A 25,172-nucleotide genomic window follows, 5' to 3' on the forward strand; every position below is an offset into this window, starting at 1 on the left:
GCAAACCGGTAGAGCTGGGATTCAAATCTCAGTCATCCTTGACTTCTCCTTCCACATCACTCACCACCGTGCATCCAATCCATCAGCAAATCTCAACAACCCTCCTTTTCAAGATACCCCCAATCTCACCACTTCCCCCCACCTGCCTGCCAGCGCTGGTCCTGGCTGCTCTGCAATGGCATCCTGGTAAGTCTATCTGCTCCTGCCCGGCCCCTACTCGGCAGTCAGAAGTCAGAACATGTCATTTCTCTACGCAAAGCCTTGAACTGGCTCCCCCACCTCACCAGAGCCTTTGCCCTACTGGTCCACAGGCCTCGCCTGATCTAGCCCGGGATTAGTCCTCACCTGCCACCACTCTGCCAGTCACTGTGCTGCGGCTACCACGCTGGCCTTATTCTCTGAACTCACTGACACGCTCCCATCTCAGGGAGCCAGCACGCACCTGGCACTCCTTACGTATTTCCTGAATAAATAATTCCCCTTCAGCCTTCAGTGCAATAAAAGTAACAAATAAACAAAAAGAAAAATTAAATTACTTGAAAATGTTTAAAAAAAAAAAGGGCACTTCACCACCATCCTCAGGCTCCTACCACTTTTCCCTCTAGATCTCTACCTTGCAACCCAGCGACTACGGTATGCAGAATAATGGCCTCCCAAAGATGTCCATATCTTGAGCCCTAGAAGCTGTATGTCACTTTACATGGCAACAGGGACTTGGCAGGTGTGATCAAGGTTAAGGACCCTGAGATGGGGAGAGAATCCTGGATTACTCAGGTGGGCCCAGTCTCATCACATGGATCCTTAAAATCAGAGACCCTCTCCCGGCTGGTCAGGAGATGTGACTACAGTAGAACGGTCACAGAGACGCAACGCTGCTGGCTTTAGAGATGGACAAAGGGGCCACAAGCCAAGAAATGCAGGCAGCCTCCAGAACCTGGAAAATGGTAAGGACACGGATTCTCCTCTAGAGCCTCCAGAAAGGACTATAATCCTGACAACACTGTGACTTTAGCCCAGTGAGACCTGTGTCAGACTACTGACCTCCAGAACTGTAAGATAATAAATCTGTGTTCTTTTAAACCACTACATTTACCTCAGGACTTTCCCATAGAGGGCTTCTCGCAATCTCATCACGATGGATAGTTTGGGTGGATGATCCTTTGCTGTGGAGGCGGTCCTATGCATTGTACGTTTAGCAGATCCCTGACCTCTATCCACTAGACGCCAGTAGCACTTCCCCAGTTGTGACAAGCAAAAATGTCTCCAGATGTTGCCAATGTCCCCTCGTGGGCAAAAATCACCCTGGGTTGAGAGCTAGGGCCATTATTTGTCTCCTCTCTCTTCCTGGAAGGCTCTTCCCCATCTTCTTTTGGGAGCTGACTCCTTCTTCTGGTCTTAAACTCTGCATCCTCGGAGGGGTTTTTCCCTGACTGACCGTCTTAAAATGAATCTTCCCCACCCCACTCTGTGCTTGCTGGGTACTCTGCCCGGAAAGCCTCAAGGCTCCTTCCCCTGCCCCCTTCAGATCTTTGCTCAGACACCACCTTCTCGGCAAGGCCTTCAATGACCACTCTGAATCCGCATCCTCCACCCGCTTCCTTTATTTTTTCCATAGTACTTATCCCCATCTAACATAATACGTATTTTCCTTATTGTCTTGTTTATTGTCTTTTTCCCCTCACTACAAGGTAAGCTCCACAAGGCCAGATTTTGTCTGACTTTTTCCCTGTTGTATACCTGTGCCTAGAACAGTGCCCAACACAGAGCAGAGGCCCAATAATTTTTACTGACTCAGTATCACAACATCCTGCTGTTTCCTGTCCACCACGTCTCATACGTGTGAACAATGTATTCGGTTCCGATTCACATCGGTCTCTTGTATAACAACTGGCATCACCATGAATCACACCCTCATCACCACAGCTGATATGTGGCAGGTGTCTATTGAACCAACGAATTCCTACAACAGCCCTATGAGTTAGACAATCACCTCTATTTGACAGAAGAAGAAACCGAGGCTTGGAGAGATTAACTTGCCCATGTCAATCAGCAAGAAGTGGAAGAGCCAGGAGCTCACCCTCTGCCTGTCTGACTACTGAACTAGAGTCACAGAGCCGGGACCTCAGAGGCTGGGGGCTGGGCCAGTGCAACCCGCTCAATTTTATAAACGGGGAAATTGAGGCCCAGATGCGAACTCTTCAGTCACCACTCCCCATAACTACAGCTAGCATTTACCGGACCCTTACAACAGACCAGGCGCCATTCTACGTGACTCGTATTATTAACTCGTTCAGTCCCTCACAACCACCCAATGAGACCCGGACTATTATTAGACCAGTTTACGGAAAACAGAGGCCCAGATCCGTGAGGTAATCGGCACAAGGTCACTCGGCGGGTGAGAGGCGGGGCTGGGATGGGCAAACCCTAGAACCCTACCTCTTCTCAATCCCTCGCCGGCTGGCCTCAGGGCCCTGAGCCCCCTCTCCCCTCCCCAGAAATGTTAGCCCGTTTAGTACACTGCCCACCCCCCACGCAATGGGAGGCTCCCAGAAGGGGGGCGACTTTCCACCTCGTAATTTGCTGCTGAATTTAGCTAGTTGCTCCCTTGGGAATGGGCTTCCGCCTCCCTCTCCCCTTCGGGGGTCTACACCACAAGCGGAGGCGGGGGGGAGAGCAGGAATTAGAAAGTCAGCTTTCACATCTCAGTGCCCACTTGGAGGGTATACCCCACAGCGCTGAGCCCCAACAGGGAGAAAACCTACCCGGGTCCCCATCAACCAGGCGGCCCCTCCCCAACTCGGAGCAAGTCACGCGCCCACCCCATCCCCAAGGGGCCATTCAAGGGCCGCCGCCAATCACCGAGCCCTCCCCTCGCCTCTCCCCGACCCAGTCGTCCAAGCCCCTGCTGGGCCGCGGCCCCCAAGGCCCGGGACCCTCCAAGCTTGCCCTCGCCCCCGCGCGCCGCTGGGCCGACACCCAATCCCGGGCGCCGTCTCACTGAGTCCGGGGACCGAGAGAGATGAGAGTGGAACGCTGATTGGCCGCCGCCCCCTTCCGCCACTCTCGGCGAACACTGAACCCTCTCCGCGAGGGACGCCCGTGCTCCCAGGTCCCCCTTCCCGTCTTCCCCAAGTCCCCCGTTGCCTCCGGACCTGAACATCCTCGTTGCGAAGCTCGTCTATGAGCACCGCGATGGGGTAGAGCGAGTCGTCGCCGTCGGCCGCCGCCATCTTGGCTCCGTCCCGTTCCTGTCAGACTGCGGCCAGCGCCTTACTAAAACGGGGGTAGGCAGGGCCTGGGCTGTGAGGAGGAAAAGAGGGCGTGGGGACGCCCGAGCCACTTTACAGGGGCTGCCCCACAGTTATTGCCCAATGACCGGGCCAAGCCTGCGTTTCTTAGGTCCGAACAAATGAAGTCCCGCCTACCGCCTATTTGCCATTGGCCGAAGGGACATTAAGTTTGCCAGAGCCTCGAAGAGGGGGAGGAGGAAACGGAAGTACGTAGTATCTTAGCGACAAAGATTGTGCCCGCCTACGTCGCCGCTAACAACGGCCTAGACGAGCAGTTGTTTCTAGCCAATGAGGGGCAGGATTGGGAGGTGGCGAAGCCCGTTCTCCGAGTCCCGGAGAAAGCTTCTAGCTAGTGCGTCGCTAGGATCGGGGGTGGGGGGGGAACCAGTACAGTCTGCAGGTTTCGGCTTGGGAGGCAGTGGCCCCCTCCGGCTGGCAGGCGGACTCCCAGAGCCTTTGTGCGGGAGGAGGAGTGAGTCTTTCATTTCTGCCTTATTATGCCGAGGCCCAGAGAAGGGTGGCGACTTGCCTTACTCTCTGGACAAAACTCACCCCCCTCAGGTTGGTATGTGGATCTGCTTACCGAACGCACGTCTCCCACCTCCCCTTTTTACTCTTCAGCAGTTCTGGAAAATTAGCTACCTGAGCATATCATGCTTTTTCATGCCAACAAGTCTTTGCCCAAACCGTACGTTCTATATGGAGAGCAGTTCCTAGTAAATTGTCCGATCTCTACGTAAATATCTCCCTTTCCCTTCCTCTCTTTAGGCTTGGTCCTCAAGCCCCAGAGCCACATAATGAATCTCGCTCGTTCGCTCGCTCTCTCAAAATTCCTTTCCCTTGGCTGGGGCTGTGACCATACACTGGAGTCTGTCGCCTCCCACAGCGTGAGAGCAGCGTTGGGGCTGACGAATCTCTGTTCCTTGCCTCACTCAACACAGCCCCTCACCCGCAATTTTAGAACCACGCTAACAGAGTTGGGGGATGGGGAGGCCTGGCATGCACCTTCCCCCTTATCGTGTCACTTCAAGGGCACAGCTGAGCTAGGACTCCAGGACAGGTCCAGGCATCTTTTCCAAAGACCCCTTACCCACTCCAGTTAGGAAACTACTCCCTATAAAAGGGGGTGGGGTGGGGGGAGACGTTGCCTATTTCAATCCTTGCCCTCCTTATTCCAAGGATCTTTCCCCCAACCCAACCCTGCTAGCCCACTGAGACTACAGGTTCCTTAGCTAAGGATGCACTTTAAATACCTTAGAATTTTATTTGTCAGTTATACGTCAGTAAAGCTCCCCCCCGCAAAAAAAAAAAGTCCCAAGTGTGCTTGCAGAGATAGTCTCTGCATTGGACAGATGCAGTCAGCAGCTTGATTCTGGTCAGACTCCAAAGAGCAGGCCCTGACCGTGAGCATCTAAATGAGTGACCCAGACAGTTCTCTCAGCACTGCAATTTGTTTCTACAGTTCACATCCTAAAAGAGGGATGTCCAAGTGGCACAGTAAACACCTGTGTGCCACGTGGACACAGTGGCAGCAGTCCAGGTCCCTGGCCAGTGATGAGAACAATCACATCTGCTTTCTATTCTTGCAGAGTTCGCACTAAGACTAACCAGCCACAGGGGCCCAGGGGACACCTTTAGGTTTCAGCTTACTTAAACCATCCGTATAGTCAGACCATGCATTTAGGGAAGAGTCTCAGAGAACTGAGGGTTGGTAGTGCCAGTGGCTTTGGGTACAGTGTAGAGCTTAAAATTTCCCCCAAAGGGATAGGTACCACTTATTCTTGTAAAGCCAGGATGTTGCTGGAGCCAGTCTGGGTTCATTCTTGAATAAGTGCGTTGCATGAGATGCAGGACTTTGGGGGCCCTTCCTACCTTGCTGGTAGTGGAGTCCAAGCTGATTCATCCCCAGATTTGGAATATCAAGCCAGAGAGTCACAAGGCTTCTACAGATCAGGCTTCAGTTTTGAGGCGCATTTACTAGCAAGCTAATTACTGCTTTTTAAAAGCAGCGCACCTGTTAGTAGTGTCAGAGTGGCCCTGAGTTCATAAAGCAATGGGGACTTTTAGGTGGAGGCTGCATCCCTTTGCCAGAGGCTGTAACCGACAAAATCATCAGGACATTATCTCCCATGTCCCAGGAGTCTAGTAAGGGCCGAGCCTCCTTTGGATAACGGGGAGTCAAAGACAACAGTTTTTCCTTCACTGCTGGAAGGATTGAGCATTGTAATCTGAGTCCCACTGAGTCCCATTAAACTTTCGCTGGAAAACAGGACTTGAATTTGGTCAGGTTATATCAGCTGCCCCTACTGGCAGAGATGTGATGACAAGTTAGACAGGGCTGTGGAGACTGGGGCCTCTCGCTTGCCAACAAAGAGAATATCATTTATATAATGAAAACTTTGTACATCAGAGGTTAGTGGCACTTGATTGAAATCCTCACCCACCCTCTGTTACCTCTGGTGACAAGTAAAAAGGTAGTTTGTCTCACTAACACTTGTCTACCAGCATCTCACCCTTCCTGGAATACTCACCTCTGGCCCTTGTGGGATAGGGAAACACAAGCATGTAACACAACAATTCCTGATATATTCTGATGTGGAATGTTGAATTTTTCCAAAGGATCCTGCTGTGGTCTATTTGTATGCACTCAAAATTCAAATATTGAAACCTAAGCCCCAAGGTGATGGTATGAGGAGATGGAGCCTTTGCCAGGTGATTAGGTCATTGAGGGCAGAGCCCTCATGAATGGGATTATAATGACCTTTCAAAAGAGGCCTGAGAGAGCCTTGCCCCCTTATGCCTTGTGAAGATACAACAAGAAGTCTGCAACCCAGAAGAGGGCCCTCACCTGACCATGCTGACACCTTCATCTCAGAATTCCAGCCTCCAGGAGATATAAATTGATGTTTATGAGCCACCCAGTCTGTGGACTTTTTTTTTTAATAGCAGCCCAAACAGACTGAGATAGACCCCCAACTACCTCATCGCTTTAGCTTCCCTCTGCAATTGTGATAATGCACTAAGGTTGTTCGTTGTATGGCTCAGTCACTACCCTAGCCTCATTGCCAAGACTTCCAAGAAATGTAAAGGGTGTAAGATTTTACCCCATTTGCAAACCAAGTTACTTGCCAGTTTCACAGATGCTGGCACAAGACGTGAGACGCCTGGGACTGAGACAGAATATTATTATTTGTGGCCCAACAGGCAGCAAGAGCTTCAAGTTCACACCTGTTCCCACTGCTCCCACAAGCCCCGTGGGGGCCATGCAAAGAGGTCCCAGTGGATGCTGCACACAAAGTGGGGTTTCGTGTCACAGATGGATAACATTATGCTTAAGAAATCCTTATCTTTTAATGTGGATTATAAGTACACCAACCAACCTTTTCCTCTGAGGAAGGCATTCTCTTTATTATATTAGTTAGGTAATGAATCTGCCCTTGCCCCCAAGACAGACACGACTGCTATCTTCCAAGGCTGTTATACAAAAACCCTTTCAAAATAGTCCAGAACAGAAGCTGATATAAGACATGAAAAAAAAAAAACTGAGAGGCTCATGGAGAACTGTCTCCCGATAAGGTGCACCTTCCCCTTCAACTTTTGGGAAGAAGTGAGTAAAAAGATTCATTGAAGATTTCTGATACCAAGACTGACCTTGGTTGTGTGGTGCTGTGCGATTGTTAAAAGACTGCACAAGTAAGAAAGAGACAGATTTATCAGGAGACTTTGTGCACGAGGTGACATTAACCTGGGTGAGCAGTGAGAGGTGAGAGCAAATGAAAAGAAAGAATAATGTCACATATTCTGAATAAACTGAAATTTGCTGCCTTATCAGAAGAATGTATGATTCACTGTCCACACATACAACAAGTCAGTTCTGGATGGATTGCTGATCTAAATTTTAAAGCTAAATAAAATTTTTAAAGTAAAACAAAGGCAAACATCTCTTGTCGTCTTGGAATGGGGAAATATTTCTTAAACAGAATAATAAACATTATAAAGGAGGAAATACTAAGTTACATTAAAATTAAGGCTTTCTCCTCTTTGACACACACACACACGCACACAGGAAGACAGGGAGAACATGAGATAAAGGAAATCAAGAACGTCATCGTGTCCAGCAGTTATATAGAACTACTACAAATCAATAAGAAGAAGGCAACACAATAGAAAAAAATGGATAAACTAAGCTAAAACATACATTTCAAAGAGGTTTCCCAGTAAAGAGAAATAAATATGTGAAAATATGCTCAACTTCCATAACAGTGAAGGAAATAAAATTACTACTTGATCCCATCACATACCAATCAGAAGTCCAAAATAAAAATGAAAATAAAAAATTGGAAGTGTTGACAACGATGTGGGTAAACCAAGAATCTCCTACACTGCTGGTGAGTGTGGAAATTGGGCCATTTTCCAAACCTCTTTGGCACTGTCCCTAAAAGGTAAAGATGTAACTCTGTCACCCAACAATTCTGTTATTACATATATAGCCAACAGAAATTAGTATGCGCCTCATCAAAACATGTTCTCAATTTACATAGCAGCACTATTCCTAATAGTCCCAAACTGAAAACAACCCATATGCCAACTAACGGTGGAATGATTAAAGTAATTGTTTTATATTCACATGAGAGTCCTACACAGCAATGCAAACGAATGATCAATAACAACACCCAGCAGTAAATTCACAAACAGCGTGAGAAATGACAAAAGCCAAATACAAAAAAGGTTTATGCTTCGTCACTTATTTTACATAAAATTCAAACAATCTAAAGTGATGTATACTGTTGGATGTCAGAGCAGTGGTTACCCTGAGGAATAGTGAATAGGAAGGAAGAGCAGAGAGCTTCTGGGAGCCTGACAATATTCGATTTACAGATCTAGGTGCTGAGTACCAAAATGTCTTCACTCTGAATTTTCATTGAGCTCTGCACGTATAAACTGTGCATGTGTCTTTACATTTTTAAAATACATATTGCCAATCAAAAAGATAGGATACACTGTCAGAATGACTATCATCAAAAAGATCACTCCTGGGGGCTTCCCTAGTGGCGCAGTGGTTGAGAGTCTGCCTGCCGATGCAGGGGACACCGGTTCGTGCCCCGGTCCGGGAAGACTCCACATGCCGCGGAGCGGCTGGGCCCGTGAGCCATGGCCGCTGAGCCTGCGCGTCCGGAGCCTGTGCTCCGCAATGGGAGAGGCCACAACAGTGAGAGTCCCACGTACAGCGAAAAAAAAAAAAAAAAAAAAGATCACTCCTGGGCTTCCCTGGTGGCACAGTGGTTAAGAATTCGCCTGCCAATGCAGGGGACATGGGTTCGAGTCCTAGTCCGGGAAGATCCCACATGCCGCAGAGCAACTAAGTCGTGTGCCACAATTACTGAGCCCGTGTGCTGCAACTACTGAAGCCCCCAGGCCTAGAGCCCGCACTCCACAAGGGAAGCCACCGCAGTGAGGAGCCCGCACACCACAACGAAGAGTAGCACCTGCTTGCCGTAACTAGAGAAAGCCTGTGGGCAGCAACGAAGACCCAACGCAGCCAAAAATAAATAAATAAATTGATTTAAAAAAAAAAATCGGGCTTCCCTGGTGGCGCAGTGGTTGGGAGTCCGCCTGCCGATGCGGGGGACGCGGGTTCGTGCCCCGGTCCGGGAGGATCCCACGTGCCGTGGGGCGGCTGGGCCCGTGGGCCATGGCCGCTGGGCCTGTGCGTCCGGAGCCTGTGCTCCGCAGCGGGGGAGGCCGCAGCGGTGAGAGGCCCGCGTACCGCAAAAAAAAAAAAAAAAAAAATCACTCCTGGGTACGTATCTGAGGAAAACGAAAACACTAATTCAAAAAGATATATGCACCTCAATGTTCGTAGCAGCATTATTTAAATAGCCAAGGTATGGAAGCAAATTGAATTACCAACAGATGAATGGATAAAGAATATTGTGATATATATAGAGACATATATGTACACACACACAATGGAATACTACTCAGCAGTAAAAAATAATGAAATTTTGCCATTTGCAACAACATGGATGCACTTGGAGAGTATTATGCTTAGTAAATATGTCAGACAGAGAAAAAGAAATACTACATGATATAACTTATATGTGGAATCTAAAAAACAGAACAAACTAGTGAATATAACAAAAAAAAACAGGGACTTCCCTAGTGGCGCAGTGCTTAAGAATCTGCCTGGCAATGCAAGGGACACAGGTTCGAGCCCTGGTCTGGGAAGATCCCACATGCCATGGAGTAACTAAGCCCGTGCACCACAATTACTGAGCCTGCGCTCTAGAGCCTGCAAGCCACCACTGCTGAGCCCAAGTGCCACAACTACTGAAGCCCACACGCCTAGAGCCCATGCTCCACAACAAGAGAAGCCACCACAAGGAGAAGCCCGGGCACCATAACAAAGAGGAGCCCCCGCTCACCACCACTAGAGAAAGCCTATGAGCAGTAACAAAGACCCAACGCAGCCAAAAATAAAACAAACAAATAGATTAAAAAAAAAAAAAGAAACAGAGGGAAAGATACAGAGGTTACCAGTGGGGAGAGGTAAAGGGGCAGAGGGTAGGGGATTAAGAGTTGCAAACCACTATGTATAAAATAAATAAGGTACAGGGATATATTGTACAGCACAGGAAATATAGCCAATATTTTATACTAACAATAACAGGAGTATAAATTTTAAATACAGTGAATCATTATGTTGTAGATCTGAAACTTATACAATATCATAAATATTACAGAATATACCTCAATTTAAAAAAAACTAAATTAAAAAAATAAGTGGAAACAACAGTTAATAAGTAAATAAACAAGTAAACAAATAAATTCCTCTTTGGAGCCTTCTGAAAAAAAAGATGAGATACAGAAAATAGATTATTGTTGCAACATCCTCATATTGTAAAAATGGCACTGTGATTAGCTTCTAAATATATGCTGTAATTTCGGGGTAAAGCTAACAAATAATGAGTATACAACTTTTCAAAGAAAAGATACGGATTATAATGTAGAATTATATTTAAAAATTAATAGAAAAGAAGTTAGCATAGATAAACTAAGAAAATACCCTAAGGGGGACTTCCCTGGTGGTACAGTGGTAGAAAATCTGCCTTCCAATGCAGGGGACGTGGGTTCGATCCCTGGTCAGTGAACTAAGATCCCACATGCTGCAGGGCAACTAAGCCTGCGCGCCACAACTACTGAACTCGCGAGCCTCAACTAGAGCCTGTGTGCTGCGAACTACAGAGTCCACATGCCCTGGAACCTGCGTGCCACAACTAGAGAAGAGAAAACCCGCAGGCCACAACTAGAGAGAAGCTCGTGCACCGCAACAAAGGTCCCACATGCGGCAACTGAGACCCAACACAGCCAAAAATAAATAAGATAAATTAATTTAAAAGAATACTCTAGGGCTTCCCTGGTGGCACAGTGGTTGAGAGTCCGCCTGCCAATGCAGGGGACACGGGTTCGTGACCCGGTCCGGGAAGATCCCACACGCCGTGGAGCGGCTAGGCCCGTGAGCCATGGCCGCTGAGCCTACGCCTCCGGAGCCTGTGCTCCGCAACGGGAGAGGCCACAGCAGCGAGAGGCCCGGGTACCGCAAAAAAAAAAAAAAAAAAAGAATACTATTATTCTACTATCAATTATAGTATTAAATTTACATAAATTAATTTTAAATTTTTATTATTTATTTTATTTATTTATTTTTGGCTGCACTGGGTCTTCGTTGCTACGTGCGGGCTTTCTCTAGTTGCGGCAAGCGGGGGCTACTCTTCGTTGCGGTGCGCAAGCTTCTCATTGTGGTGGCTTCTCTTGTTGTGGAGCACGGGCTCTAGGCATGTGGGCTTCAGTAGTTTTGGCTCGCGGGCTCAGTAGTTGTGGCTCATGGGCTCTAGAGCGCAGGCTCAGTAGCTGTGGCGCACGGACTTAGTTGCTCCGCGGCATGTGGGATCTTCCCGGACCGGGGCACGAACCCGTGTCCCCTGCATTGGCAGGCGGATTCTTAACCACTGTGCCACCAAGGAAGCCCAGCATAAACTAATTTTTTAATCAAAAATTAGTATTATATTCTTGAATGTTTTTTTGAGATATGGCCAAATAATAGAATTAAAGTAGGAAAATGAAAAAACATCTCCTGGAGTGTTAAGAAGCAACTAGCATGGCAATGTACTCCTCAGATAACATACACTTTGAGATTTGTCGTTGTAATTAGTACTATTTTAAATTTTTCTTAATGTACAACTTTCCAATATACTGACTGATGGATAACAAACATGACTGACTTTATATGTGTATATATGTGTGTGTATATATATATACACACACATACATACATATATATACGTGGATCACAGACCCATATATACACATTTGTAGGTATGTGTCTACCTATATATATTTTTCTTCTTCCTTTGTGATCTAGTTTCTGGTAAATATTTAAGTGTCTCATGTGAAATAAAAATACTGATTTCTCTCTGTGATACAAGGTTCAATCTATATATCAATTTGGTCAAAATAACTCTTTTGCTTTTCAACCTGTTGAATTCTCAATACTGTCATTGGCTTCAGAATATCAATACAGAGAAAACCATATAAAAATCTCTCCTAATTTTGAGGCAATATCCACATTGCTCATTTAAAATCAAGGAGCCCCAGGGAATTCCGTGGCAGTCCCATGGTAAGGACTCTGCGTGTCCGCTGCAGGGAACCCGGGTTTGATCCCTGGTCGGGAAACTAAGATCCCACAAACTGAGTGGCGGGGCAAGAAAAAAATAATCAAGGAACCCCAAACTACAAATTCCACATACACAAAATGGATCCATGTCTTTCCCTTTCAAATGGCTCTTCCTGCAATGCTCTGAATTTAATGGAAGTCTCCAGCAGAAACTAATTTCATCGCTTTAGGGACACGAGCAATACCTATAAACCTCCTTCTTGACAACTTGCCCAAGTCATCTTCACAAAAGAGAAAAATGTGCCTTCTACAGATCCCAATTCCCTGCTATTCACATCTTTTTTAATTGTCACAATCACCTGATATTACTTCAAAATATGGTAAAATGCGATTTTATGCTCTCCTTTGCTGACTCCAGTTCAATCTGGTCATTTCTACCTGAGAATGTTTAAACATGCTCACCTCCCTATATAACGTATCATTTCAAATACATAACTGCCGTCTCTCTAAGGACATAATGGACAAAAACTCATGACCGGCTCCCAGAAGCTTGACTCAAGGACTGAATTTCCCCTCCAGCACTATTGTCTTCAGTTTCAGTAATGATCTGCCACACGCTCTTCCATTTTCACAGACGTTTTCTTATTATTCCGTGTCTACTACATTTTTCAGAAATGTGCTGTGATACATTTAAGTTACATACGCTCCTACACTTCTCCAAAAGATCCAGATTGTTTCAGGACCTGAGGTTTATTATTGCATAAATTCTGAGCTCCTCCAGTAAAAGTACCAGGAAAACTTCCATAAGTATTTACATGATAATTATATATTTAATTACAATTACTATTATAACATTGTTTACTTTGAAGAAGATGCTCCCATGTCCTGTTTACCATCCTCTGGTAAGCCACTCACAATGTCACTAAGGACTCTGAGAGAAGTGAGTGAATTACCAAAGGAATACAGTCCAAACACACACAGTTTTACATTTTTCTCATAGGATTAGGAGAATTTTTATTCCTTACCCCAGCAAAGCAGAGCCTGGACATTCTGGAGTCACAGCTCATGAGCTGAAAAGGGCTGACAGCTGGGAAACATGAACTATTTATTGCAGAGGTTTTCAAAAAGAAAAACTCAATACTGTTAAAAGAAAAGACAAAATAATATTATCGATGAAGGAAAGGGTGTTGAAATAGGTAAGGTGCTCACCAGCAGAAGGACAGTTTTGGTGGCTCTGGACTCAAGGGAGGATACGGAGGAGACACTGATCCTGTGAATGTTTTGGACCCTCTGCTTATGCCTGTACAGGATGAAAACCGTGGAGCCACTGGCCAGGATCATGAGCACGAAACCTAAGACGTCAGGGAAGGATAGCAATGCTGCAAACAACGCATCTCTGGTTTGCTCGTGACAAACAGCAGAACAGTGTCTGAAACTTTTTCTGTTCGTGATGCTCTGGTTTCTCCATATCCTACTCATGTACATAGGATAAATGACATTTACCGACATGTTCAGGATCCGGCAAGGGATAAGTGGAGGAACAAAGCACCTGAGAGCGTTCACTTTAAGCTTTGCCCACCTGGAGGTCCGGGGACTGATCTGATGGCCTGGAAGACACTCAAGAGGCAGGTGGTGCCCATGGACACTCCCCTGCCCGCCGCACGGACGTACGGGAAAACTCTGCAAGTAAAATCACTGTCCATGTGGTGCCACCCAAAATTTCTCACTGTGGGATCCAGTAGAAAACAGAACGAAGATGTTGGCTGTTATCACATTCCTGACAATAAAATCTATGGTCCTCAGCCTATACCCAGTGCAATAAAGCAAGAAATAATGGTAAAGAATACAGAAATTCCCCAGGATTCCAAATACAGTCTGTAATAAAAAGGTCGTTCCTACTGCCAAATCCCTCGCAGCCACGCTGTCAGGTCTCAACGACTGATGCTTGTCTTCTGAGCTAGAGGATCCTGAATGAAAATATGAGGCGTGGACCACAGGTACCAGGACAACTGAAATCCAACATTCTCCACTTACCAATAATTCTTACTTTGAAGTAATTACTTAAGTTTTCCTGTCATGTCAATGCTTCCAAGGGTTGAACGCATATCCATTAAAGAACGCTTGCAATGTACAGATCACTAGGATGAAACCACACATGCGTTAACTTCTTTATTCCTCACAAATTCACGAGTCAGACGCTATTATATTCCTTATACAGATGAGGCAAACTTCGGCACTGAAAGGTGAAGTGTGTCCTCTAAATTCACTCACTGGTTAGGGGCAGATGGTTAGTGGGGGATTTGACCCTGGCTGGGGTGCACTGAATCCAGAATACACTCAAATACTGGTCACCTGCGTTCTTCCAATAAGCCAGATATAAATTTAGCTTTGCTTTTGCGCCTTGTCATTTCAATTTATGTTGGTGGCATTTTGTTTTAAAATGTTGGTAGTGACATGTTTCCACGTATTGAAAAAGACTTACTCTATATGTAAATACAAACTCTGAAAAAAGCTTTCGAGATTCAACTAAATGTAAATGTACTGACTGCAGTGTAACTGCAGGAACCTGCCCCCATGACAAGGTGGATTTAATGAATACAAGAACGGCTCAATATTAGGATGGAAACTGAAAGACTCATTTACTTTCATTCCTGGACGAAAGTACAATGGCACAAGTCACAGGAACTATGGGAAAGGAAACACTGATACCTGATAAATAAGTGCATGGTAGAAATTAATTATCATTAATTAATTTCAGATATGTATATATATTCATTTATATTTATATTTATTAATTTATTATTTATTTATATTATATTATAATATTTATATTATAATATAATATTATATTTATAATATTATATTTAAAATATAATATAATTTATATTATATTTATAATATTTATTATTAATTAATAATTTATTAATTAATTTGACCTGAGTCAAATTAAAATATTAGCAGTACGGCAAGATTTGTGAAAGATATGAAACTACAAGACACATGCAAAATCGAATGTTATGGTGAGCCACTTGTGTACTGGATAAATGACATACATTTTTTTGATCGGTATTATAATATTTAAAAGCAGCATAAATATCACAAGATATTTCAGAGCCTAAAACTGGTATCTGAAACATATAAAGTTCCACTTCTCTTAAATTCTGCTTCCCTAACTTTACGTGGGAAGAGCCTCTCCATAATTAACAGAGACACAATTATTAAACCTACTCAGCACTTCATACAGCAGTAGTTAGAGAAAACGTTTATAATATATTACAGCAACGGCCGCTAAACACATTGTTTTTGCAGAGGATCAGATGATTCCTACAGATTCATCCTACTCTTTGTTACAAGTCTAGAGTACTATGGCCGTACTTCTCAACCTAAAAACTATGTCTATGATTCCTGAAAAGTAGACTGAAACAGCAGATGGACTGGGGAAATACAGTCCTTAAGCACATGAAAAATCAGATGTCATTATCACTTGGATTAAACCACAAAAATCAGTTAGCGAGGATTACATACATTACATCAGGAGCCACCAGGGATTGGTGAAGGTCTAGGACACCGTCTCCTTTTACTATCTCAGTTCACACCTCAGGATTTATTCCACTTTCCTGCATGGCTTTGGTGCTGGACCAGGTTCATACACAGGACATTCCCTTTGTCCGATATGTTCACTTACCAGATTCCTGATACAAATCCTTCCTTTATAGATGCTACTTCTCATACGAGAAGTACAGAGAAAACTATCAACTTCTTCCTGCTGCCTGGATGGTGGGCTCAGTGCGAAGGTCAAAGCAATCAGTATACATGCAAGAGGGGTAGCTCCACCCTGAGATGAGTTTGTGATCCTGTGACCTCCCCTCCCCTCAGAACTGCAGTTACCACTTCACCTGGAGCAGTACTGGCAGGAACAGGCTTGGGAGCTGTGATTATTTTTGAAAACAGTTTCCCAGTTGCTAATTACCAAGGACAATTATAAGTTTCTAGCCACTATGTCTTAAGAGGCTGTTGGAGGATTTGTGACAAGCCACTTACTTTCCATGATCTCTGGAGGCAGACAGGGCGCACATGTAGGGAGCAGGAAGTACTTAGGTAAGAGACTGGCTGCAAGTATGTGTCTCAATGGAGGTTCTGCTTCACTGAGAAATTCTGCCCAAGAGAGTTCTTTCCTAATTTCATACAACTGAGCTAGCTGCACCACCAATTAACATATCAGCAAAGAAATGGAATTTGTCCAAATATCTGAGAAGGTTTTCAAAACAGATACGAGTAAAAAAAAAAAAAAAAACCAGATACAAGTAACAAGAAGCGCGATGCCAACACTCTACATTAGATATCACTGCACTTATTTGCACAACTCAATATCAGTGAATATGTAAATTGTTAGGAAAATAAACTTCACTGATATTGAACTACAGTAGTTTTAGAAGCAGAAGTAGATAATATCCATAGAAGAAAGAGAGAAGGTTCCAGAAGAGACCCTTGCAAATAAAAGCACCAGCATCAGATGGTTTACCAGGGAGATTCCACTATTCCCATAACTGTCAGATAAGCCAATGCTACTCCCTTAATTCAAGACCATCAAGAGGTCAATATGGTCCTCTACACTCACTGTTGTGCAAAATTTTCATTAGGGAATTGTGATTGCTTTTTTAATTAAGAAATACATTCCCGGACTTCCCTGGTGGTGCAGTGGTTAAGAATCCACCTGCCAATGCAGGGAACACGGGTTCGAGCCCTGGTCCGGAAGATCCCACGTGCCGCGGAGCAACTAAGCCCGTGCGCCACAACTCCTGAGCCTGCGCTCTAGAGCCTGCGAGCCACAACTACTGAAGACGGTGCGCCTAGAGCCCGTGCTCAGCAACAAGAGAAGCCACCTCAATGAAAAGCCCTCACACCTCAACGAAGAGTAACCCCCGCTCACCGCAAGTAGAGAAAGCCTGCGCGCAGCAACGAAGACACAATGCAGCCGTAAATAAATAAATAAATGTATTTTTTTTTAAGTTAAAAAAAAAAAAAGAAATACATTCTGGAAGGATCAAGGAAAAAATATTTATATGAGTTGAATTTAATTCTTTAGGTTTTACCTACACACAAGTCAACTCTGATCCAGGGTCACTATACATTCACTGCCAATTGTTAAGTCAGTCGTTACAGCCGTAATGGTGGACAACCCACCCTACACGCACACGCACACAAATTCATTTACACGCACATGCAGGGTCATTCACACACTCCACCATGTAGTCACACACGTTCACACACGCACATACACAATCACTCCCGTCCATAGTTTCAACTGCACATTCACAAGCATTCATGCACACACTGAACGCAGGAAAATTCCCTCTCACGTGTACAGATACTCATAAATATAAACACACACACAGAAACCCAGAATTATACTCTTTCACAAAAGCACAGTCAACATGCACGTGTGTGTGTGAATGACGTGATCTTACACAGAAAAATAGTTGTATCTCCAAACTTCTGGATGCCTGAAAGGGGGAGCCTTCCTACAATTTACATTTCTTCCAACCCCGCAACAATCACAAGGACAATATTTACTATAATACACAGCACCTAAAATGTGCAGTGAACATTGCCACCTAATGTCAAGACACACTCCGGGAAACGTAGAGTCTTTGGGGGAGTGACTGTGTGAGGGTATGTGATAGAGTGGAGTATGAACAGGCCACAGGGAAAAGGAGCCATGAGGATAAGGGGGTGGTGAAGAGAGCCTGGGGGCAGGGGGTTATAGAGAGGGCAGGGGAAGAGAGAAAGCAGAGAGAAAAAAAGCAGAGTTTTTAATGTTGGTTAAGTATTAAAGTGCAAGGCCAGGGATTAAAATAGAAGTGGGCAAAGTGGGCAAGGAAGTTAAGATACTGGGAATATGGGGACCTGCGGGATAAGGGGTACAGAGTCATGGGAACAAAAGTTCCAATGGGGATGAGAAGTTAATGGGCAAAAGTGAGCAAAGGTCAGTTGTGGGATGGGTTTCAAAAACACGGTGTAGGGAGATGACTTCAGATGGGGTAGGCAGGTCCTGGTAGAAGCTAACAGTCCCAGTGAGATAGAGTGTGGGAAAGGGGATGGAGCCCAGGGGAAATAAGGGGCACAGGACATGAGACAACTGGATGGACAGTGGGCATTGAGTGAACCGAGGAGTCCAGGACAAAGGGTCAGGGACTACAGGGCTGAGGACAAAGGATGCAGCATGTGGACTGGGTCCATGGGGGTGATGATGAGAGGTGAGGGCCAAGGCAAACGAGAGTGCAGGTGCACAGAATGCACAGGGCATGGGATGAGATCTCTGAACTGGCTGCAGATGGACAGCAAGAGGAGGGAGGGCACGGACGATGGACTTTGCTGGGATGATGCAGCTGAGGAGGGTTAGACTGAGGTCCCTAGAATAGTGGTCATGGAGGGGTGGACATCGAAAAGGTCCCAGAATGTAGGTAGAGAGTGCAATACGGAACCCTAAAGGAGGAGGATGGAGGTCGGAGAGCAGGAGGAAGTTGAGTGGAGGCCTAAACGTCACAGGGTAGAGATGAAGGATGTAGCAGGGGGAAGACAGGTAGGGTGAGAGGATGGATGAGACAGGAGTGATGTAGGTGGCCGAGGGAGACTGGAGGCCTCTAACTGATCATGCCTTCCATCTAGTCCCTCATTTATGATCAAATCACAGCAGTCATCTATGGTTCCTTTTTTGTTTTTTTAATTTATTTTTGGCTGTGTTGGGCCTTCATTGCTGTGCACGGGCTTTCTCTAGTTGCGGCGAGCAGGGGCTACTCTCCGTTGTGGTGCGCAGGCTTCTCGTTGCGGTGGCTTCTCTTGTGGCGGAGCACGGGTTCTAGGCACAAAGACTTCAGTAGCTGTGGCTCTTGGGCTCAGTAGTTGTGGCACGTGGGCTTAGTTACTCAGCAGCATGTGGGATCTTCCCGGACCAGGGCTTGAACCCCTGTCCCCTGCATTGGCAGGCGGATCCTTAACCACTGCGTCACCAGGGAAGTCCTGGTTCCTTGTTTTAGTGACCTATATTTGACACATAACACTGTGTAAAGTTAAGGGGTACAATGTGTTGACTTCATGTCTTTATAAATTGTAATCTAATCCCCACTGAGCGACAGCACCTGTATCACATCATGACCACTTCCTTTAGGTCGTTAGAAAGATTACATTGGATGAGTAAGACACAAGATTGCGGACTAGGCTCACTATGCTGTGTGCTGGATCTCCAGGCCCTAGTCGCCTACTAATTTCAACTTTGTACCCTTAGACAACAACTCCCCTATTCTCCCACCTCCCACCCCTGGTAGCCACCATTTTACTGTTTTTATGAGTGTGGCTTCTTTAGATTCCACATATAAATGACATCACACAGTGTTTGTCTTTCTCTGTCTGAATAATCTCACTTAGCGTGTCCTCAAGATCCATCCTCGTTGTCTCGAACGGCAGGTTTTCCTTCTTTGTCATGACTGAATAATATTCCATTCTGTGTGTATATTATACAAATACATATTCAGTCATTCATTGCCAGACATTTAGGTTGTTTCCACGTCTTGGAGGTGGTGAAAATGATGTAATAAACAAGGGCTTGCAGATACCTCTTCAATAAGCTGTTTTCGTTTCTTATGGTTTTTAATTTCAGCTCATGGGCAAAAACCTTGCTCAGATAAAATGCCCCTCAGTACCCCTTCAATGGAATCTACAAGAGAGGACAGCATCTAAAATTGTGGGTGAAAAACACTCAACAGTATTTCCTCTTTTCTTTCAGGGCACCGTGTATCAGATCAAACACGGTGGGTCTGACAGGACAGGCAGGGTGACGGAGGAAACGGGGGCGTGCGTGGCTCAAGGGAACTAGATATCCTTTTGAGGTTATGACAACGCTCTGCAACGAGGCAGTGATGATGGTTGTGCAATACTGCCAATGTGCGCTAGGTCACTGAATTGTACCCCTGGGAATGGTCAACTGCACGGTGTGTGTATTTTAACTCAATAATAATTTTTACAAAAAAATCCTGACAGGGTACAGCCAGGCTGAAGAATCTCCCAGTGGAAAAACCTGGGAAAATCTGAGCACCAAAAAGGAAAATTACAGTAATATGATATCACTTCAAATGAAAAGGAATCCCTGAATCCACTATCAAAAGGTAAAAGAAAAACCTCTTCATTACCGAGCAGTGGCAATTAATATACATATGAGATGGGAGGATGTTAAAAAATGATTGGCAATCATCGTCTGACGATGCATTCAGATGAAGTCTCTACAGTGGATGCTACAATAATCTGGTCAAAGTATTTAAGCTGTTCAGGCAACTTCAAGGTACCACTCCAGGGATCATTCTCACTTACACAGGGAAAAGTCACCTCTAAAAAAAGTAAACCTAGTAGGCAGTCATAACCAAATAATCGAACCCATCACCAATAAGAGAAAATATTCCTAATCTGTGCCTCCAAGGTGATGCAACAAGAAGGTTCCACCGTCATCTGGGTGTAGAAGTTTTACTCAAATGTTAAACCTGAGTCTCAAGAGGAGGCACACGATCAGAGAAATCTACACTGAAGGATGTTCTGCAAAACAGTGAGCGTGTATCCTTCAAAAGTGTGTCACCGAAGAAAAAAAGAGCTGCAAGTATTCTAGATTAAAGAAACTAAAGAATCAAGACAATGGAATGCAATCCTCGTACCATGACTGGATCCCAGATTTATGAGAGCCGATAGAAGACACACCATTGTCTCCCTGTGGGAAATCTGTTTATGGACTAGCTATTCAATGATGGTGTCACAATAGCGTTGATTTGTTAAGCATGATAGTTCTATCGTGTTAGATAAGAGAATGACCTCGAAATAAGGAGGTAAATATTCAGATATCAAGAGGCAAATTGTCAAAATGTGTACAAATTATCCGCACACGAAACAGCAAAAACAAACAGGTGAAAAAACTTGTGATAACAGTTATGTCTGCAAACAATAGTAATGTTTGGTGAATCTAGATTGAGTATGCGGTAGGTTCAACGTTCTGTAGGTCTGTATTTCCTGCTGTATTTTTTAATTTCCACATGTTTAAAAATTTCAAAATGAAAAGTGATAATTAAATGAAAGGTGGGGGCTTCCCTGGTGGCGCGGTGGTTGAGAGTCCACCTGCTGATGCAGGGGACACGAGTTCGTGCCCCGGTCCGGGAAGATCCTACATGCCGCGGAGCGGCTGCGCCCGTGAGCCATGGCCGCTGAGCCTGCGCGTCCGGAGCCTGTGCTCCGCAACGGGAGAGGCCACGACAGTGAGAGGCCCACGTACCGCAAAAAGAAAAGAAAAAAAAAAAAAAAAGAAAGGTGCGAGTATGTGGGTAAACAGATGGTAGGGTATTACGTTTTACAGCCAGTTGCAAGAGCAGTTCAGCAATTATGCACCCACAGTGAGACTGTGAATCATGGTGGTGAAGCAGTCCCATCCCTCAGAACCACTGAGATAATCCACGTGTGTACAAGGCAACAGGGCCAACTATTCACATCCCATGATGTGTCAGCTGACATTCAACTCTTTAAACATATAAACAGGGAGTGTTTTGACAGAGATGTCTCATTAATAATCTCCACTGAGAAAAGAGGAATCTCCAACACTGGTGCAGCCACTATGGAAGACAGTATGGATGAGCCTTAAAAAATTAAAAATAGAGCTACCATAGGATCCAGCAATCCCACTCATAAGCGTATATCCAGAAAAAATGAAAACTCTAATTAGAAAGGATACATGCACCCAAATGTACACAGCAGCACTATTTGTAACAGCCAAGACATGGAAGCAACCCAAGTTTCCATCAACAGACGACCAGCTTAAGAAGATGTGGTGGGCTTCCGTGGTGGCACAGTGGTTAAGAATCCGCCTGCCAACGCAGGGGGACACGGGTTCGAGCCCTGGTCCAGGAAGATCCCACATGCCGCAGAGCAACTAAGCCCGTGCGCCACAACTACTGAGCCTGTGAGCCACAACTACTGAAGCCCGTGCGTCTAGAGCCTGTGCTCTGCCAACAAGAGAAGCCATCGCAATGAGAAGCCTGCGTACTGCAACAGAGTAGCCCCCGCTTGTCGCAGCTAGAGAAAGCCCGCGTGCAGCAATGAAGACCCAACGCAGCCAAAAAATAGATAAAGAAAATAAAAAATTTTTTTAAAGATGTGGCATATATACAATGGAACATTACTCAGGCATAAAAAAGAGTGAATTATTGCCATTTGCAGCAACACGGATGGACTCACAGAATATCATACTAAGTGAAGTAAGTCAGACAGAGGAAGACAAATATTATATGATATCACTTATATGTGGAATCTAAAAATAATACAAATGAATCTATATATTAAACAAAAAGACTCACAGACTTAGAAAACAGATTTATGATTACCAAAGGGGAAAGGGGGGAGATGGATAAATTAGGAGTATGGGATTAACAGACAAACTATTATACATAAAATAGATAAGCAACAACGATTTACTGTATGGCACAGGGAACTAAATCCAATATCTTGTAATAAATGACAATGACAAATAATCTGAAAAAATATACCTATATACATAACTGAATCACTTTGCTGTACACCTGAAACTAACACATTTTAAATCAACCAAACTTCAATTAAAAAATAAAAATTAAATTGAAAAATAATCTCCATTGAGTAAATCGTGATGTTTCAGACAATATTGTAGATCTACTTATATTGGACTAAAAATATCTTCATCATAGATCAGTGACTGAGGAGAGCAATTGGAAAATAAGTCCAGGGTGACAATATATGTGTAAACACTGATCAAAACAGAATACTTTAAAAAATTCATTTTTATGCCATTTGAGATATAATATTAAGTATACTCTAAAACTACATTTAAAAAAAAGTAAACATAAAACTGAAGAAAACTGTTACACTTGAAGATCAAAATGGCATCAGTTGTGGGAGAATAAATGGGAATTTTACTTAACTTTATTTATTTTTTATTTATATATATATTTTTTGGTACGTGGGCCTCTCACTGTTGTGGCCTCTCCCGTTGTGGAACACAGGCTCCGGACGCGCAGGCTCAGCGGCCATGGCTCACGAGCCCAGCCGCTCCGCGGCATGTGGGATCTTCCCGGACCGGGGCACGAACCCGTGTCCCCTGCATCGGCAGGCGGACTCTCAACCACTGCACCACCAGGGAAGCCCTATTGTTTATTTTATTATTGCGTTGCTATGCGGACTGGATTTCTATTGTTGCTGAAACAAATTCCCATGATATTAGCAGCCCCAAACAACACTCATTCATTTTCTCACAGGTCAGTAAGACAGAAGGCCAAAATCAAGTTGTCCGCTCTCCTGGGCTCTTAACGGGAGCCTCTGGGGGAGAATTCCTTCCAGGCTGATTCACGACTTTGGCAGAATTCTTCACAATCTCTATGCGGCTCCCTCTGTCTTGAAAGCCAGCGTCCGCACACTGACTCCCCCTCCTGTTTTTGATCTGTTCCTCTTCAGGTGCATCTAACAGGCCTTTCTCTTCTTTAGGGTCATGTGACTACACATGGCCTACCCAGATAATGCTCCCTATTTTAAAGTCAGTTGACTAGTAACCTTAGGTACATCTGCAAAGTCCCTTTTGCCTGTAATGTAATATAAACCACTAAGGGGTAACACCAGGGGATGCAGATCTGCCTACACCACTAGGATTTTTTTCAATGAAAAGCATTTTTCATTGTGATCATATCCATAAAACTATTGCCAGCGGTTTCACTTTAAGCTCTGCCCACCTAGAAGTCCTGGGACTGAACGTGATGGCCTGGAAGATACTCAAGAAGCAGGTGGTGGCAGTGGACACACCCCTGCCCACTCCGCGAACACAGGGGAACATTTTGCATGCAAAAATCACTGTCCGTGTGGTGCCACCCATAATTTCTCACTGTACTGTGAAATCCATCAGAGAACAGAACCAAGATTTTGGCTACAATCAGGTTCTTGACAATCAAACCTATGGTCCTCAGCCTATACCCAGTGCAATAAGGGAAGAGATAACAGTAAAAAAGAGAAATTCTCTCCAAGGAAGATATACAGACTGCCAACAAACAAATGAAAGGATGCTCAACACCACTAATCATTAGAGAAATGCAAATCAAAACTGCAATGAGGAATCACCTCACACTGGTCAGAATGGCCATCATCAAAAAATCTAGAAACAATAAATGCTGGAGAGGGTGTGGAGGAAAGGGAACCCTCTTGCACTGTTGGTGGGAATGTAACTTGATACAGCCACTATGGAGAACAGTATGGAGGTTCCTTAAAACACTAAAAATAGAACTACCATATGATCCAGCAATCCCATTACTGGGCATATACCCTGAGCAAACCATAATTCAAAAACAGTCATGTACCACAATGTTCATTGCAGCACTATTTACAATAGTCAGGACATGGAGGCAACCTAAGTGTCCATCGACAGATGAATGGAAAAAGAAGATGTGGCACATATATACAATGGAATATTACTCAGACATAAAAAGAAATGAAATTGAGTTATTTGTAATGAGGTGGATGGACCTAGAGTCTGTCATACAGAGTGAAGTAAGTCAGAAAGAGAAAAACAAATACCATATGCTAACACATATATATGGAATCTAAAAAAAAAAAAAGTCTGAAGAACCTAGCGGCAGGACAGGAATAAAGACGTAGATGTAGAGAATGGACTTGAGTACACAGGGAGGGGGAAGGGTAAGCTGGGACAAACTGAGAGAGTGGCATTGACATATATACACTACCAAATGTAAAATAGATAGCTAGTGGGAAGCAGCCGTGCTTTATGACCACCTAGAGGGGTGGGATAGGGAGGGTGGGAGGGAGACGCAAGAGGGAGGGGATATGGGGATTATATGTATACGTATAGCTGATTCATTTTGTTATACAGCAGAAACTAACACAATAATGTAAAGCAATTATACTCCAATAAAGATGTTTAAAAAAGAGAGAGTGAGAGAGAGAGGGAAATTCCCCAGCATTCCAAATACTGTCGGTAATAATAAGATCGATCCTGCTGCCAAATCCCTGGCAGCCATGTTATCAGGTCTCACTGACTGACGCTTGTCTTCTGAGCTAGAAGATCCTGCATGCGAATATGAAGCATGGACCACATGTACCAGGTCAACTGAAATCCAACATTCGGCACTTAACCATAGCCTTACTTT

The 25,172-nt window shown here is 44.6% G+C and overlaps 1 protein-coding gene and 1 pseudogene across 1 annotated transcript in view; one reads left to right on the forward strand and one right to left on the reverse strand.

Annotated features, from left to right (window-relative positions):
• PPP2R1A (protein phosphatase 2 scaffold subunit Aalpha) overlaps nt 1-3,307 on the reverse strand; it is a 32,889-nt gene extending 29,582 nt beyond the window's left edge. Inside the window, exon 1 of the mRNA XM_065898927.1 lies at nt 3,153-3,307. Coding sequence (XP_065754999.1) covers nt 3,153-3,230 — 78 coding nt within the window. The 5' untranslated portion in view covers nt 3,231-3,307. The remainder of the gene's footprint in view (nt 1-3,152) is intronic.
• LOC136140962 (zinc finger protein 850-like) overlaps nt 1-25,172 on the forward strand; it is a 397,037-nt pseudogene that overhangs the window by 94,627 nt on the left and 277,238 nt on the right.

This window comes from Phocoena phocoena, chromosome 20 (assembly GCF_963924675.1).
Source record: "Phocoena phocoena chromosome 20, mPhoPho1.1, whole genome shotgun sequence".
In the NCBI taxonomy this organism is placed as follows: Eukaryota; Metazoa; Chordata; class Mammalia; order Artiodactyla; family Phocoenidae; genus Phocoena; species Phocoena phocoena.